The sequence below is a fragment of the Tetranychus urticae genome, chromosome 2 (assembly GCF_039701765.1).
Source record: "Tetranychus urticae isolate SD_2017Ah chromosome 2, NJAU_TeUrti_SD_1.0, whole genome shotgun sequence".
Classification (NCBI taxonomy): domain Eukaryota; kingdom Metazoa; phylum Arthropoda; class Arachnida; order Trombidiformes; family Tetranychidae; genus Tetranychus; species Tetranychus urticae.
Window position 1 is genome coordinate 15,202,297 of NC_142959.1, and position 13,451 is coordinate 15,215,747.

Below are 13,451 nucleotides of genomic sequence, written 5' to 3' on the forward strand. Positions count from 1 at the left end.
ACATGGAAGAAGCTATCTCTACACTTGTATCAGACGTAACGGACAACACTCAACATAATTTCAACTCGAAATATCCAAACCATTGTTGTACATTGCTTTATTTTTGCTATTAACAGATTAACTTAAATTGTGTAAGGATAAGATCAAGGCAAAGTTAGATTTAATTTATCCAATTATGGACCAAAAGTTCAATAAAATTGGTTAGAGCATGCATTTTGTGCTTAAGGTCCATTTATGTATTTGATTGGGTTACGTTTTGTGCAATCGTTTACTATTAAAGATGAATTTGTCATTATTCATTTTATTCACCAAATTTTTGCCATTATTTGCCTTTACCGATGGATATTTTTGCCATGAAATTTAACCTTTTCATCAGATCGTTCATGTTAAAACAAAGGCCAAGTGCAATTTCATACTCAAGTAAGTACCAAACTCAATTCACTTTAATATCACTATTCAAGAGTTTCAACTATTTAACCCCAGTGACTATTTAATTAATATTAATAAAATCAGATGCCTTTACACAATTACAAATTAGAAATACAAAGAAAATAAATTTCTGAATGATTTATTCATCGTGAGAACACTCTTGCCTTTTCAATTTCACATCCATTAACCCAGTCTAACCCTTTTTGTTTTCACCATTCATTATGATATACCAACAGTTACCTCATAAATTCACCTAATTTCAATATTTACATTCTTCTCATTCATATATTGTGATGTGCTGAGAAACAAAGAATCCCAAAAGTATCATCAATGCTTTTATGTAATCATGATACATATTCAGAAGGAATAAATTGAAACATTCAACTGATTATCATACAGATATATTGAACACTAAAACTCAATCTTTTATATTTCAAGATAAATGTTCAATTTTTAAGGCTGAGTTTTCATTTTTTCATGTCTAACTCAACATTTCCAGTTAATCATGTTTTCACTTTTTTTTCCTTGCCCTTAAAGGTTACCAATTTTCCGGTTTCAGTCAGTTTTTTTTAGGCTAATGAAAAATTATAGAATGAATAAAAGGTTGAGAATATTTTTGGATGCAAAGATTTTCCATAATTTCTCATTTGCTGTTCTCGCCTATTTCATCTTTTCAATAGAAATGAACCACTTTATCATGATTTACTGAATAAAGGAAGCACTTGAACACATCTTTATCATTTATTTAAATACACATAATCATCTACTTGATTCCACTTCTATGAATTAAGAATGATAAATCAATCATTTTCAAGATTCTTGTTATTTTTACTTTTAAGTTTAAAAATGGCATTTTCATCTTAATTATTCATTTTGCATGGTTTAAATCACATTTCACATTTTAGTCTGAAAAATGCAATTGTTTAAATTAATGGACATCAATCAATTGATGTTAATAACATTTCATTCATATCTTCACATCTTCATTAACGCGTCAGTAATTAACATTAGATGAAAGTAACAACAATTTCAACTGATTTTTTATTCAACTAAAACTCGTCAATGAAAGGTTAATGTTCAAAGATTGAAACAAATTGAAGCAAGTCTTCCTAATGGAGGAAAGAAAAGGTAATTTACAAATTTGAATGGGCAACAATTAACTTGGAAACGTGAATATGATTAAATAAACACAAAATAAATTAAAGCATGTTTTAGAAAAATAATTTAAAGTGAAGCAATTGAAAAGATTTGAATAACGGAAACTGAAAGTATTTGTTCAAGAAAGAAAGCATAATGTTGATTAAGTTGATCATTGTCAATAGACTTTTGTTTAGCTGCACCAGTTTTTCACTCAATTACTGCCATATTGTTGGGATTTGCGACCATCTTATTCCAAGTTATCACTCGTCGATGGATCATTATTTTGATTTGAACTGTTGATGATTGTTGTTAATGGATTGGAATTTCGATTGTTGTTTGATCCTGTTAAACTAAATAACTGAAAAAAGATGTGAAATAAGATGTTATTATTCAATGGTATAAACGAGTAAGGATCGTTGAACTCGTTAGATTTAAAGTTGAGCTTAACAAAATTACATCAGCTTACCCAAGCAGACGGATTAATATTATTGTTATTTAAATTATTATTGTTATTATAATCTGGAGAGTTGATTACGTTTGGTTTACGATTAACCATAAAAACAAAAGGTAAAGAGAAACGTTTCATTTGCAGTGAATCGGACCCAATTGATTCAATCAAGTCTTCATCACTTGATGCTGTAAGTTTTTTCCTGAAATCATCAAAACCAAACAAAAAACCATAATTAACAAGGGTGTTGATCAATGGTTGGGAAGCATATAAATTAAGCCCAGTACTTACAAAGGATCTTCAAATTTAATGCTATTTTGATGAGTCCTCTTTGCAACAATACCTCGACATCCTGGAGCAAAAACGTGTCTCCTAAACGTTAAAAAGAAGGCAAAAAATAAGAAATGTTAAGAGAAAGATTAATCTAGTAAAAACTTAATCAAATGCTAATTAAATATAATAGTATAAAGCGTAGATACAAGTTGAAAAGGTTGAAAGGGTTAGCAATATATCCATGTAAAGGTTGTAGCGGTTAGTAAGGTTCAAGCAATCACTAACTAATAGAAATCTGGAAAAGAGATGAAGACGAAGACGAAGATGAAGATGGAAATGTCCATATGGAGATTAAAATATTGCGCCTGTTATTATTTATAATTTGGCATCTTGAATAGTCTTTACAATATCGTCTTTATTTATGTATGAACATTTAGGCTATTGTTTGACCTTTACTAACCGCAACACCCTTTAGTTGCTCAAGTCAGACGACTTTTTGTTTTTCACAAAAAAGACTCTGACCCAACCACCATTTATCCATTTTGTATTGATTTTTCCTTTCACTGTTTCCTTTTCATTATTTGATTATTTACTGATCACATACTGATTAGATGATTATATTCAAAACTAAATTATAATAAACTCGAGGAACAATAAACTTGGATAAAATACGCACTTATGACAAGAAAAAAAACAACTCATGTAATAACAATGTTGATAAAAAAGAGAGCTAAAAAAGTGAGCCAAAAAAGGTTAATCTGTTTTGTGGTGGGAAAATTGAATTAGAAAAGAAGAAGAAAACAATTTTCTCTTTTTCAACCTTTTCACCATTTTCCAGTGCTTTTCATCATTAATTCTGATTATATTAAACTTACCTGCAATCAAGAGAGTTAACTTGTCCATGTAAAATAAACCAGAACATCATGATGTAAGAAATAACTTGAATCTCTATTCCACTTTTAACCATTTTAAAAGTTAATTGCCTTTCGCTCTAATCAATCAGGTAAAATTTGTTGTAGATTTTTAGGAAAATGTTGTATTCTGTAATGAGAGTAAAAAGTTGAAAGTTATTGTTCAATAAATGAGATAATTAAACTGAAAGCAATGAAATTTCCAACTAGAGGTAAAACGGAAAAAGTAAATCAAATTGAAGTCATTCATTTATTTTAACTTTCACAAGTTAATCCAGGCTCATGAATGAAAATGTGATAATATATTCATATGTTAATCTTCAACAATTATTCAACTAATTCACAATGAAATACAATAAATAATTGTTTCCAATGTTTCAGCTGCAAATGAACTTTGTTTGATTTTTCCTCTTAACATTTGATAAGTGATCTTAATTATACTTGGTTTCCCATTTTAGCCATTATTGCAGCTCAACTTTACCATGAAAGTGAAGCGAGCGAGAAAAAAAGAGTTTCCATGAAAAATGAAAAACCAAGCAACAATAAAATCATTTATGTTCAGTTTTAAACCTAAAAAAGTAAATTATCATTCAGTGGTTTCAATTGTTAACACAACTGTTGGAACAAATGAAGAAATGAGTGAAAAAAAGAAGAAGAAGAAAAGTTGAAAACATTACAAATATTTTGAATGCTCTGAACATTTGGACTTTTCACGTTTCGCCAAGTATCAGAGTTACACTCATTAAACTCATCATCTCATAGTTGACAATCTTTTTTCTTTATCTTGCTCTGAATTTGTTCATAGACCGATGAACTTGATGTGAGAAGTTGAAATTTTGAAGCTCATTTTTTCCATTCTTCTTCCTTTTCAAGTCTGCAACATTCACTCTGTTTTTACAACAATTTACATCTTTCATTGTGACCTTTTCACCATTTCACCATATTGGTCATGATCATTTGAATGAGACTCCAAATTGCCATATCGTTTTTCATTTCAACATGATCAACTTCTAGTGAAACATGAATCATGACAATTGAATGCAAGCTGATCACCATGATATTGCGACATTTGAAGCATTTTATCATCAATCTTGAACAGTTCCTAATTTGCTGGTGACGGCTAGGTAAAAGAAACGGAAAACATGATTGGGATGAACGAATCATGAGGAAGATAGAGGAAAATCAAATCAAGATAAAAAATTGAGCTTGTCGATGATGAATGGTGTCTCGAGTAAATGACTCAAATCAGCTATCATTATGTCGGCATTAAAGTCAGTTCGGCTATTTGTTATCTCAACTTTGTTTGTTGTTATACTCATGAATAATAACCTGAAATTTGAATAATTCAGCCGATTAAGCTCTGAATCAAATGACGGTAAAGAAAAGGAAAATTTAATGAAATCAAATCAATTTCACTCTCAAAACGCCATCATCAGTCCAATCATTCAAAGCTGCAAATTTTCAAAACTCAATGACAAACTAATCCATAACAGTGATATTCATCAAACTTGACTCAATCGCAAAACCACTAAATAACACAGTTAATTGCTGGTTCAATCATTGATCGAGGAAATTCTCCAATTCAATCAATAATTGAATTACTCGCACTTTGCAAAAGCAATCTGTTATTGATTTACACACTAAAATTTGTCATAACAATGGTTAAATCATTATTGTAGTACAATCGAAACAATTTACTCTCTGGTTATGATTACTATGAACTTAAATTTTAGATACTCCAAGCTTCTTATTCAGGTTTATTTTTCAAATCACGATTAGATACGAAATTCAGTACAAATCATGAAATTTTGAAAACTGAGTCGCAAGACTTTGAACAGTGTAACTGTAAAGGACAAGGCTTCGGATCAAGTTTTAGTGCTACAAGAGTGAACCTTTTGCATTGAAAGAGCCAAAGTCGCTGGCTTTTCAAATGACTTTTATTTTTAACTATTATTGGATGCTAAGGGATTCAAATTTCAACGAAATTGACCTTTTTTGTGAGTTTTTTTTGTTCTTAGCTTTCTGAATATTTAAAGGTCTGTTAATAGACTTGCAGGTCATTTCAACAATCAATTGGAAAATAAAAACAACGAGAGTTCTTTCAATAAAATATTCATGTAATGAAAATTGTTAAGCAACTGACTCAGTGAAATGAGCAAAAGTTAACCTGTCTTTTGTTTCTTTTTGCTTGTGTGTACATTAATACATCTGAATAACTCTTTTCTTTCAGAAAACCAGGGAAAATATCAAATGAAAAGTAAAACTATAAAGATGATGATGAAAAATACATCACAATAATACATTTGTAATGCACTTTTAACTTTTCCTTCGTTCCAGTCTCACGGGACTTTGTCCATTCTATCTTTTTCCTGAGCTTTTTTCCCTCTTGTTATAGTTTCATTGAACATGAATGTTTGCTGAAATATCAAGAAACTGCAACTAAAATTATCAATTGAAAAAAATTGGAAAGTTAAAGTTGCAACAATAACAGAGATTTGGATCAAGTAAAGGTCAACTTGGATGAAACTTTGCAGAATGTATTTAAATTATTGAACCAGGAACAGATTCCATGATAAACAGTACAGTTTATTATAACGTTTTAAATCAATTGTGGAAAGGCGATGATCAAAGTCAAGATTTTTTCATTTCAATGTACTGGATATTTTGTATTGTAAACAAGTTCAATTTTTATTTTGACATTTCAATTTCTATGGGTTGGCATTTAAATCGTATTATATTTGCGAGCCAGAAAGTTTCTCTTTGAGAATTTGATGCAATTTGATTATATTTTAAGAGAGATGATGATTTTGATTATAAATTGATTGTTGAAATAAATAACTTTCCATTGAAATAAAATTCAATAAATTTGGCTCTGCAAATTGAGATTTTAAATGTTCCGCTCAATGGGTTGAAAAGCCCTCGCTAGGGTAAATTGCAATTCATTTTATGAAAGTGTTGAAATGTTTTCCTTTAGATCTCGGAATCATAACCTCTGATTGTTTACAGATTGAGTGAATAAAGCTGTGATTAAGACACTGGACAGTAATATTCTGGTTTTACTCGCTGTTGTCTACACGATATAAACGAAAAATTTGGCTCCTTAAAATCTAACGGTAAGTGAAATATTGCTTCATATGATCTCTACTTTGAACAAAAAAAATTTAGACAATTTTACTGTGTCTTAACACAACATCAGGTGTAATATCGTAAATTTTTCAGGCCAATATCATTCAGATGATATGGGCAAAAAGATAATCAAACGATATTCTGCTGAAATTTTTCACCTCTGGTCAAGTCAGAGGGATTTCAAGTGATTAAAAGATTTACAAGCTTTAAAAGCTTTAGTGGTGAAATGACAGAAGGCTAGTGGCTTCGTATAAAGATTTGGTCAAATTTAGCGTTTAAGCTCAAATTGTAAGACAATTTAATCTGAAGTATTGTAAATAGCAGGTAATTTTAACTTCAAGTCTTTTTTTTGAATCTTTCAGATTTGGATTAGCATGACATTTGCATGACACATTGATTCTCGAGCATATTGGAACAATAATAGGAACAAGATTGGCAGTAAAGTAAACTTACCTGAAGCTTTGGGAACAAGTTTATTCCAATGGAGGCCAGAAAACCAACGAAACAAAAAGATGGAACCACAAAATTATCGGACGAAGTTTCACCTGAAATGTTTCTAAAGTTGATTATTGTTGGTTGCTGTTGTCCGTGAAATCGCCAAACAATGCAAACTTAATTTCGTTCAGAAATTTGCAAAGTCAAACTCAATTGGATCAAGAAGTTATCAAATTATCAGATGAACAGTACTTTTGGACATAACATTAGTAAATTGTAAAACAAAATTATAATCAAATAAGCAGATGGTATTGTAAAGAGATGTTAGACTTGAATGGGAAATTTGGCTTCTAACAACAGTTTGTTCAAGTTACAAAGTCAAGTTTAGCTGTTGAGTGATTCTGAATAATGAACAAAATTTAAGAATTTTGAACAACCCTATATACCGAGTATACGTATTTATATAAATTTATGAGTATATTTTATAAATATATAGTTAGTTAGCAATAAGATGACAGTCGCTTTTCATTCAACTTTTTTTTCAGTTTCAAGTGAGGGTTAGGAGCATGTCAAGATGCTGAAGAGATTATGATTTCTTTGTAAAAATAATGAAAATATTTCATCAAAAAATAGTTGAACTTTCTTCTCAAGCATTTCCCTGATTCCCTTTCTGTCATCTCTCACCAAATTTTAAACCTTTTCAAATTGTCGGCCCACTCGTTGAGAATCCACTGGTTTAATAAGATGCATATATTCATAGGGAAACTAATGTCACCCATTCCATTCTCATGAGTTTTGTATCTTCTCAGGATGTTCAGTTGATGGTCATCATTATCATCATAACTTTGTAAATGTTGATCAGCTCGATGATTCCGCCTACAACATTGACACATTATTACAATAAGAAAAGCAGTTATCACTCTTTCACTCTACAAACTGATTGTTATTTAACAGAACTTGTTAACTTTGGAAAAATGTTTCATTTGTTATTATTGATACATTAAGTTTCTTTTTCTCATGTTTATCATAATGATAATTTTTGATTCTTATACTTGGTCAACTGTTGACTATGAACTGCGATCAATGAACTTTATTCAACATTCAATGTGTCCAGCATTATGCTTTCATTGAATTCATTTTTTGTAATAAATTTAATACATTTTTTCATTCAAATGTGTCGTAGTTTACGTTTCTTGTATAAATTAATTTCTTTCAAATTTAGATTCTATCGGTATGTGAGGACAAAAAAACTGAATCTAAGAGTACAATTCAAACGCTTATATGATCCACAGTTTTCGCGGGAATCGAGGTAAAAGTTGAAACTTCGATCGCATTTTTTACAGCTAGTTGGCCAGATTTTTTCATGAAAATCATTTTGCTTTTGTTAATTTTGATGACAAACCAGCACACGATCTTAATTTAAGCCATAAAATTTTCCATTTTTGTAAAACAGATCAATTTCGATTATTGGTTAAACCTGTCGCATTCCATGGCCGTAAGAGTTAACAACCTGAAACTTATCATTTGTCCACAAAAATTGTTGTTTAACACCGTGGTTTAAATACTTTTTGCAGATTAGAAACAGTTCGCTTGATTTTGGCCATTTACCTTAAAAGTTTGAGCTTCGATATTTTGAGAATGATGTTACCTACAGTCACTATTCTTTCATAAATTTAGTCCATTACTAATCGATTACTCAATCCAATTTGATAACTTAGCATTCGTGCATTTGGGTCAAGATTTTCGGGCTTTAAATGCCCGAGAAACAACTTATTAAACAAACAAAACTCATATTAACACATTTCTTGGCAAATAAACCAATTTTCTGGTTAAACTCTTTAAACCAATGCAACGAGTGCTGCGAAAAGCTCGAGCATTTGTATTAAGAGCTGCAACTTAAGGGGTTTAAAAGAACATAAAAAGGTGAGTTCAGCAGTGCTACTAAAAAGTGAATACGATCGATAGTTTTCGAATAAATCGCACTTAAAGTTGAAACTTCGATCACCATTTGTGCAGATTCGGAAGCAGATTTTTCAACAAAACTTATTTTGCTGGAGTAACATTTGATGAAAAACCAGAAAACGGTCTTATTTTGAGAAATAACATTTTCTGTTTTGGTAAAACAGATCAAGTTCGATTTCTGGTTAAACGTGTCGCATTCTGTGACCAGAAGAGTTAGAGATCTGAAACTTATCATTTGTCCACAAAAATTGGCGGTCAACATCAAGGCTTGAATACTTTTTGCAAATTAGAAACAGTTTTCTTGATTTTGACCTTTCAAATTAGAAGTTTGAGCTTCGATATTTCGAGATTTATGGTACCTACAGTCACTATTCTTTCATGAATCTAGTCCTTTACTGATTAGTAATTCAATGCAATTTAGTAACTAAGAATTCGTGAATTCGGTTCAAGATTTTCGGGCTTTAAATGCACAATTAACAACTTATTAAACAAACAAAACTCATATTAACACTTTTCTTAGCAAATAAACCAATTTTCTGGTTAAACTCAAAAAACCAATGCAAAGATTGATGCCAAAAGCTCGAGCATTTGTATTAAGAGTTGAAACTTAGCAGAGTTTGTATGGACATAAAGAGGTGCATCCTTTAGTGCTATTAAAAAGTGCATGCGAACGATAGTTTTCAAGTAAATCGAACTTAAAGTTGAAACTTCGATCACCATTTGTGCAGATTCGGAAGCAGATTTTTCAACAAAACTTATTTTGCTGGAGTAACATTTGATGAAAAACCAGAAAACGGTCTTATTTTGAGAAATAACATTTTCTGTTTCTGTAAAACAGATCAAGTTCGATTTCTGCTTAAACCTGTCGCATTTTGTGACAGGAAGAGTTAGAGAGCTGAAACTTATCACGAATCACTGAAAGTTGTTGGCTTACATTATAGATTAAATACTTTTTACAATTTACCATCAGTTCGCTTGATATTAGCCATTGGCCTTAAAACTTTGAACATTAATATTTCGAGAATGGTTTAATCTAAAGACATCATTCTTTCACACAACATTTGATTTCATTCTGTGCTATAATAGTATACAACTGAGTATCGAATTAAGTTTAAACTGTTTCATGCAATAGCGAAGATCCTTCTGACACATCAAATTTGTGTTTATCTTTATAAATCAAGTCTCATATCTGACTACATAAGTTATACAATGCAATAATATTTTATGAAGGATCTTGAATGATTTAATATTTCAATATCTAATAGTACATAATAAAATCTATGATTTGGTGGAAAAATGATTTCTGTGGATGAAACCATTCTCGAAATATTAATGTTCAAAGTTTTAGGGCCAGTGACTAAAATCAAGCGAACTGAAAGTAAATTGTAGAAAGTATTTAATCTGTGATGTAAGCAATCAACTTTCAAAGAATTATAATAAGTTTCAGGTTGCTAACTCTTCTGGTCACAGAATGCGACACGTTTAACCAGAAATCGAACTTGATCTGTTTTACGAAAACAGAAAATGTTATTTTTCAAAATAAGACCATTTTCTGGTTTTTCATCAAATGTTACAGAAGCTAAATAAGTTTTGTTAAAATATCTGCTTCCAAATCCGTACAAATGGTGATCGAAGTTACAAATTTAAGTTCGATTTACTCGAAAACTATCGATCGTATTCACTTTTTAATAGCACTGCTGAACTCACCTTTTTATGTTCTTTTACACCCCTTGAGTTGAAACTTTTAATACAAATGCTCGAGCTTTTGGCATCAATCTTTGCATTGGTTTTTTGAGTTTAACCAGAAAATTGGTTTATTTGCCAAGAAATGTGTTAATATGAGTTTTGTTTGTTTAATAAGTTGTTAATTGTGCATTTAAAGCCCGAAAATCTTGAACCGAATTCACGAATTCTTAGTTACTAAATTGCATTGAATTACTAATCAGTAAAGGACTAGATTCATGAAAGAATAGTGACTGTAGGTACCATAAATCTCGAAATATCGAAGCTCAAACTTCTAATTTGAAAGGTCAAAATCAAGAAAACTGTTTCTAATTTGCAAAAAGTATTCAAGCCTTGATGTTGACCGCCAATTTTTGTGGACAAATGATAAGTTTCAGATCTCTAACTCTTCTGGTCACAGAATGCGACACGTTTAACCAGAAATCGAACTTGATCTGTTTTACCAAAACAGAAAATGTTATTTCTCAAAATAAGACCGTTTTCTGGTTTTTCATCAAATGTTACTCCAGCAAAATAAGTTTTGTTGAAAAATCTGCTTCCGAATCTGCACAAATGGTGATCGAAGTTTCAACTTTAAGTGCGATTTATTCGAAAACTATCGATCGTATTCACTTTTTAGTAGCACTGCTGAACTCACCTTTTTATGTTCTTTTAAACCCCTTAAGTTGCAGCTCTTAATACAAATGCTCGAGCTTTTCGCAGCACTCGTTGCATTGGTTTAAAGAGTTTAACCAGAAAATTGGTTTATTTGCCAAGAAATGTGTTAATATGAGTTTTGTTTGTTTAATAAGTTGTTTCTCGGGCATTTAAAGCCCGAAAATCTTGACCCAAATGCACGAATGCTAAGTTATCAAATTGGATTGAGTAATCGATTAGTAATGGACTAAATTTATGAAAGAATAGTGACTGTAGGTAACATCATTCTCAAAATATCGAAGCTCAAACTTTTAAGGTAAATGGCCAAAATCAAGCGAACTGTTTCTAATCTGCAAAAAGTATTTAAACCACGGTGTTAAACAACAATTTTTGTGGACAAATGATAAGTTTCAGGTTGTTAACTCTTACGGCCATGGAATGCGACAGGTTTAACCAATAATCGAAATTGATCTGTTTTACAAAAATGGAAAATTTTATGGCTTAAATTAAGATCGTGTGCTGGTTTGTCATCAAAATTAACAAAAGCAAAATGATTTTCATGAAAAAATCTGGCCAACTAGCTGTAAAAAATGCGATCGAAGTTTCAACTTTTACCTCGATTCTCGCGAAAACTGTGGATCATATAAACGTTTGAATTGTACTCAGATTCAGTTTTTTTGTCCTAACAAACCAACAGAGTCTAAAATTTGAAAGAAAATAATTTATACGCGATTTTGGCCATTCGTGTTAATTTGTGCATAAATGTGATCATTGCGTTCATTTTTCTCGAAATTACCTCAATTGACGATCAAATTGTTGAATTACGTTCTTGCTCTAACGAAAATTAATACGAAAGATAAGTGATCTTCAAAAGTTTATTAGTAAAAACGACTTTTAAAAACTAAATTAAAAATCAGTCAGTTTAGCTTGATTGTCAGCATTACAAATGTATGAGAAACATGATCAAACTTTGACCAACGATAGCTTTCAAACCACAGTTTTGATCTCAACAATGATAGCGTCATTCCGAACTGTATACACTCGAAAATTTCTGAAATTAACCTTCTGATTGAAATCTAATTAGATTGAAAATCAGGAAGATTAATTAAAATAAACATTTGCTTTTGATGCAGCAAAGTATAAAGCATGCTGCCGTCTTGTGCTGAAAAAGATAACAAGTTTAGGTGAACATTGAAACGAATAATTTTTAGCTATAATTTGTTGACTCCTTTTCCCATTTGTGGATGTTTAAACAGTTAATAAATCTTGAATAATCCTGAGATTTACCAGCTTTCGTAACAATTTTCGCAGTGTTTAAGGAACCCAAAATTACCTTGAGCGGTAAATTCAGTTTGATTAAGTAAGATTGGTAAAATCTTTAACTTCTTCTTGTATGCTCAAAACTTCTATTGTGTCTCCTGATTTTTTCATTGGAAACGTCTTAAACGTTATTAGGTGCCATTCCAAGTACATTTCGGCTCATTTGGATGCTTGAAATGACCGTAATTTCTATGATTTGCGACCGTTTCAACCGAAATGGTAAACAATGAATTTCTTTTCAAATCAAAACCTTGCATGGTGGCTGATTGAAAGTAAATAAGGGTTTGGCTCTTTACCTAACATTTAATTAGTTGGCTAAATTAATTTTTAAAAGGTTGCATTCATTTCAAATTTAAAGTATATTTTATTCATTATCCTGAAATTGCTTGGCTTCAGTTGACAAAATCAACTGAAGTCAAACAGATAATTTTGAACTTTTATAATTACCTTTCAATAAATGTTACTGAGAAATAAATTCAACTTCAGTTTAATAACCTTACAAATGAAAGGATAAAAAAAGTAACAAAAAGTGACCAAATAACCCTTAAATGTAAGTGTTTTGACAAACAAAAATGAAAACATGATTCAAAATTCAATGTTTTGTATCAATCGATAGACATTTAACCAATTATGAATAACTAAACATGATCTAAGCTTGTTATGTTAGCAAAAAGTAAATCTAGATCAACATGGTCATTATCATGATGTGAGAGGCTCATTGGCGAGATGAAAGTTGGACATCATTTCAGTCGTAATTAACAGACAGCTGACAAAATTCAGACATCAACATGTTTGAAGTGTTTAATTACAGTTAATTATTAACAATTAGCAAGTGTTACCATTTGCACAAACCAAAAAGGATCTTATCTTGACCTTTCCTTAAGTCAATCTTGAAGCAAACCTAACTTTCAATCTTCATCATCAATCACATCCTAACATTCAAATATTTTAGCCTTTGTTTGACCACTAAATTGAAGTAAAACAAAATAATGAATTAACCCGTGAAAATCACCTATTAATAACTATCG

At 30.7% G+C, this 13,451-nt stretch overlaps 1 protein-coding gene and 1 long non-coding RNA gene across 2 annotated transcripts; one reads left to right on the forward strand and one right to left on the reverse strand.

Moving 5' to 3' along the window:
* Positions 1–1,447: 1,447 nt before the first annotated feature.
* LOC107370010 (uncharacterized) lies at positions 1,448–7,244 on the reverse strand. The gene is made up of 5 exons (XM_015937986.3): positions 6,781–7,244; positions 3,166–3,331; positions 2,309–2,389; positions 2,036–2,219; positions 1,448–1,927 (listed from the first exon to the last, which is right to left on the reverse strand). Exons 2-5 carry the CDS (start codon positions 3,255–3,257, stop codon positions 1,817–1,819), a joined length of 468 nt encoding a protein of 155 aa, XP_015793472.2. The 5' UTR covers positions 3,258–3,331; positions 6,781–7,244; the 3' UTR covers positions 1,448–1,816.
* LOC112539126 (uncharacterized) lies at positions 6,185–7,935 on the forward strand. Its single transcript, XR_003082718.2, has 2 exons — positions 6,185–6,314; positions 6,690–7,935. It is a non-coding gene; the product is annotated as an uncharacterized LOC112539126 (long non-coding RNA).
* The last annotated feature ends 5,516 nt before the right edge of the window (positions 7,936–13,451 follow it).